The sequence below is a fragment of the Mesitornis unicolor genome, unplaced genomic scaffold (genome assembly GCF_000695765.1).
Source record: "Mesitornis unicolor isolate BGI_N332 unplaced genomic scaffold, ASM69576v1 scaffold19527, whole genome shotgun sequence".
Taxonomy (NCBI): Eukaryota; Metazoa; Chordata; class Aves; order Mesitornithiformes; family Mesitornithidae; genus Mesitornis; species Mesitornis unicolor.
This window is the reverse complement of record NW_010194551.1, coordinates 227-4,792: the sequence shown is the minus strand read 5'-3', so window position 1 is coordinate 4,792 and position 4,566 is coordinate 227. Positions and strand designations below refer to the sequence as shown.

At 53.2% G+C, this 4,566-nt stretch overlaps 1 protein-coding gene across 1 annotated transcript; it reads left to right on the top strand.

The window, feature by feature from the left end:
* Positions 1 to 336: 336 nt before the first annotated feature.
* LOC104543284 (histone-lysine N-methyltransferase SETD2-like) lies at positions 337 to 4,315 on the top strand (the record flags this gene model as incomplete). The annotated part of the gene is made up of 3 exons (XM_010187859.1): positions 337 to 448; positions 4,032 to 4,112; positions 4,214 to 4,315. Coding segments are annotated over 3 exons (295 nt in total), but the record flags the coding sequence as incomplete, so codon positions are not given.
* Between the last annotated feature and the right edge of the window lie 251 nt (positions 4,316 to 4,566).

The window sequence follows — 4,566 nt, the reverse complement described above, 5'->3', positions numbered from 1 at the left end:
GTCCCTTCCAGCTCCTCACATTCTGTGATTCCCCCAGCATTTCCTGAAAGGTGAAAAGGTAAAAGTGGGAGAGGGTTTCTGATACAGCTCAGAAAACCCAAGCAACTCAAACCAGTGACTCCTTTGATGCAGGCTTTCATTATTTTAGTTTAATTTTTAATTGTGTGTGACCTCACACAGAGTCCAGGGATGGAAACCAGGTCACTGATAGCAATTCAGGGCCGTGTTAAGAGTTTCGGTGACGGATGGAGACCAGATGTCCTTGATGGGACAGCCAATAGGTGGTGACTTGTAAGAGGATGATGATGGTCAGTCTGTCTGTCTGTCTCCCCCCAGACAAACCCAGTGGGACCCTCCTACCTGGGACAGCCCAGGGGATGACGCCAGCCTTGAACACGAAGCAGAAATGGACCTCGGGACCCCGACGTACGACGAAAACCCCATGAAGGTAAGCGCGGGGTCAGTGAGGGAGATTGGCCATGAACAGAAGCTGGTGCTGTTGTTGAGGTCGGGATGGTTTTAGAGCGGTGACAGAGGGACAGAAGTGACCCAAGATGAGTTGTAGTGGCTCTGCTGACCATAGGACCACGATTTTTTGGTGCTTTAAAATACTCTGTGATGCTGAAGAGCGACTTCCCCTCCTTGCTGCCAGGTTGGGCCCTGGTGGCAAATGATCGAGCAGAGATTTTTGGGGTGCTCTCATCGCCTCGTCCTTTTGGGTGCTGGCATGGTGAAGACCCTGGTGCTCCTTTGCTCACCTTTTGGGTTGCTATGACCCCAAATTGGGTCACCACAGCACTTTTTTGGGGGCGGTGGTTGATGCCAAGCGTTGCTGCATCCTCATGTGTGGCCATGACCTTCACACTGGCCAAAAAAGGAGGCAGCAGTTGCTGAGCCCCTATAGATAAATCATCCCTTATACCTTCCTGATTCCTTAAGAAGAGAGAAGAGCCATGGAAATTGAGGTTTGTCAGGTTTAAACTCTTGGGGAGCAATTTTCTTGATGCTCCACACACCCAGAGCTGATTTTTCCCATAGGGACTGAAGGCACCATCCACCCTACAACACCCAGCAGCATCTCCCACCTCTGCCATCGCCTTCCCATGCTCTAAGGCTTAACCCAATCCTCAAAAAAAGCCTTTTAAATTCTTTCCCTCCACTAAACCACAGCCCCAAGTGCCACATCCACCACTGCTTGAACCCCTCCAGGGATGGGGACTCCACCACTGCCCTGGGCAGCCCCTGAGAACCCTTTCAGTGAAGAAATCCCACCCCCATGATGAGAAGAAGCTGTTGAGAAGATGACTGGGCTTTTCTAAGCAAGAAAACAAAGAGTTTTAATGATGTTTTGCAGCTTGGGAGTCTTTTCCCTATTGATTTTTGAGGGAGCAGCAAGGGAAGATGCTTCTGTAAACCCAAGCAGGTGTTTACACTCCAGATTGCAAACTTTTGGGGTTTTTTGGGGTTTGAGGACAGGGGCGATGCTCAAAGGGCTCCACCTCAGGGCTGGCAGCTTCTGCCCAGTGTTTTCACTGCTCCCTCCACCCCCAAAATCCCAATTTTCAGGGATCCCTAAATCAGCGCCGCCCGCGTGGCTTCGGCTGAGCCCCCCCCCCGCCCCGGGTCACTTCAGGGCTTGAAATCTCAGCCGTGACTGCCTGAAATTTGGGCTTTTCCCAAATAATAATGGAAAATAATGATAAAATAATTAAAATATAACATATTTTATGTGTTAAAAGGATAATAGGAAATAACATTGAATTCCCACGTGCTCCGAGCTCCCACTCGCCTCCGCCCTGAAATCACAGCCACATCCCTTGGATCTGGGGGTTTTTTTAGCCTTATCTCCCCACCTTTTTCCAAAGGGATTAAACCCACCCAGCAGCTGCTATTCCTGGTGGTTTATTTCCTCCGAAACTCGCACACCAATACCATTATTTTGATGGAAAGGTGCAAAATCCCGCTCGTTATTTCCCTTTAAAACGCATTTTAAATTAGGATTTTTCCCTTGGAAAAGTTCTTGGGGAGGTTGGCAATGATGCCAAAATATTTATGCCCTTTTAAAATGCCAAAAAATTGGATTTATTGCATGGATGGGTTCAATTCTCCATCAGGGCAGGGTCAAGCCCTTGGGTAAGGAGGTTTTCATGTTAAAATCCAGATTAATTTGAGCGTGTGGAGGAATCAGCACCTTTGCACAAGAAATAGCTCGGGAGTGCAGTTCCTGTTGCTCTTTCTCGTGCCACCCCAAGTTTTGGCTAAATTTTGGCTTTGGCTCATGGTTTTCCCGTCCTTTGGGCTCGGTGATCTACTCGGGTTTGGCTTCTCCTCCCTTCTTTGGTCCCCAATAATTGGGGGTTGGACTGGGAGAGTGCTGGGATCAGACTGGGAATGTGCTGGGGTTGGACGGGGATTGAACTGGGAATGTGCTGGGATTGGACTGGGAGAGTACTGAGACTGGACTGGGATTGTGCTGGGATTGGAATGGGATAGTGGTAGGGTTGGACTGGGATTGAACTGGGGTTGTGCTGGGATTGGACTGGAGTGTGCTGGGATTGGACTGGAGTGTGCTGGGATTTGACTGGCAATGTGCTGGGATTGGACTGGGAGAGTTCTGGGATCAGACTGGGACTGTGCTGGGATTGGACTGGGAGAATACTGGGATTGGGCTGGGATTGTGCTGGGATTGGACTGGAATGTACTGGAATCAGAGTAAAAGAGTACTGAAACTGGACTGGGATTGTGCTGGGCTTGGACTGGAGAGTTCTGGGGTCAGACTGGGACTGTGCTGGGATTGGACTGGGAGTGGACTGGGATTGTGCTGGGATTGGACTGGGAATGTACTGGGATAGTGCTGGGGTTGGACTGGGATTGAACTGGGATTGTGCTGGGATTGGACTGGAATGTGCTAGGATTGGACTGGACTGTGCTGGGATCAGACTGGAAGAGTACTGAGACTGGACTGGGATTGTGCTGGGATTGGACTGGGAGAGTTCTGGGGTCAGACTGGGACTGTGTTGGGATTGGACTGGAGTGTGCTGAGATTGGACTGGGAATGTACTGGGATTGGACTGGGATAGTGCTGGGGTTGGACTGAACTGTGCTGGGGTTGGACTGGAGTGTTCTGGGACTGGGCCAGGAAGCTCACCAGGACCAGACTGGGAAGCACGCCCTGTTTGGGGTGGGGAGCATACCAGTGCTGGGCTGGGAAACGCACTGGGACCACAACGCCTGGACGGGGGTGGAGAGTGTGCTGGCACTGGGCTGAACTGGGAGCTTACCAGGACTGAACTGGGAGCTCACCAGGACTGAACTGGGAGCTCACCAGGACTGAACTGGGAGCTCACCAGGACTGAACTGGGAGCTCACCAGGACTGAACTGGGAATCTCACTGGGACTGAGCTGAAAGCTGACCATGAATGAACTGGGAAGCTCACCAAGCTAAACTGGGAACCTCACTGGGACTGAACTGGGGGCTCACCAGGACTAAACTGGGAGCTCACCAGGACTGAACTGCGAATCTCACTGGGACTGAACTGGGAGCTCACCAAGCTAAACTGGGAACCTCACTGGGACTGAACTGGGGGCTCACCAGGACTAAACTGGGAGCTCACCAGGACTGAACTGCGAATCTCACTGGGACTGAACTGGGAGCTCACCAAGCTAAACTGGGAACCTCACTGGGGCTGAACTGGGAGCTCACCATGGCTAAACAGGGAAGCTCCCCAGGAGTAAACTGGGAGCTCACCAGGACTGAACTGGGAATCTCACTGGGACTGAACTGGGAGGCTCACCAAGCTAAACTGGGAAGCTTCCCAGGACTGAATTGGGAGCTCCCCAGGACTAAACTGGAAGCTCATCAGGGTTAAACTGGGAGCTCACCAAGCTAAACTGGAAGCTCACTGGGAGTAAACTGTGGAGCCGTGTGGCAGGGGTGGGCAGCAGGAGCGGTGTCCCCAGAGTGGGGACAGCACTGGGGACCCCCACTCACCCCAGTACCATCCCAGTTACCCCCCTGTTTCTCTTCCCAGTCTTCCAAGAAGCCCAAGACAGCAGAGGCCGACACGTCCAGCGAGCTGGCCAAGAAGAGCAAGGAGGTGTTCAGGAAAGAGGTGGGTGTCCCAAATGTCCTGGGGGGGTCGTCACCGTCCCCCGGGGGTGGCAGGGGGTGACAAGGGGTGACAGGGGGTGACGGGGGTGTCGTTTGGCGCAGATGTCGCAGTTCATCGTGCAGTGCTTGAACCCCTACCGCAAACCCGACTGCAAGGCCGGGCGCATCACCACCACCGAGGACTTCAAACATCTGGCGCGCAAGGTGGGACTGGGAGGGGACTGGGGTGGGGATGGGTTGGGGATGAGGACTGGGATGGGGATGGGATGGGGACAGGGATGGTAACTGGGACTGGGATGGGACTGGAACTGGGATAGGGATGGGATGGGGATGGGATGGGGATGGGGACTGGGACTGGGGTTGGGACAGGGATGGGGATGGGTCAGGGATGAGACTGAGACTGGGATGGGATGGGGATGGGATGGGGACTGGGACTGGGGTTGGGACAGGGGTGG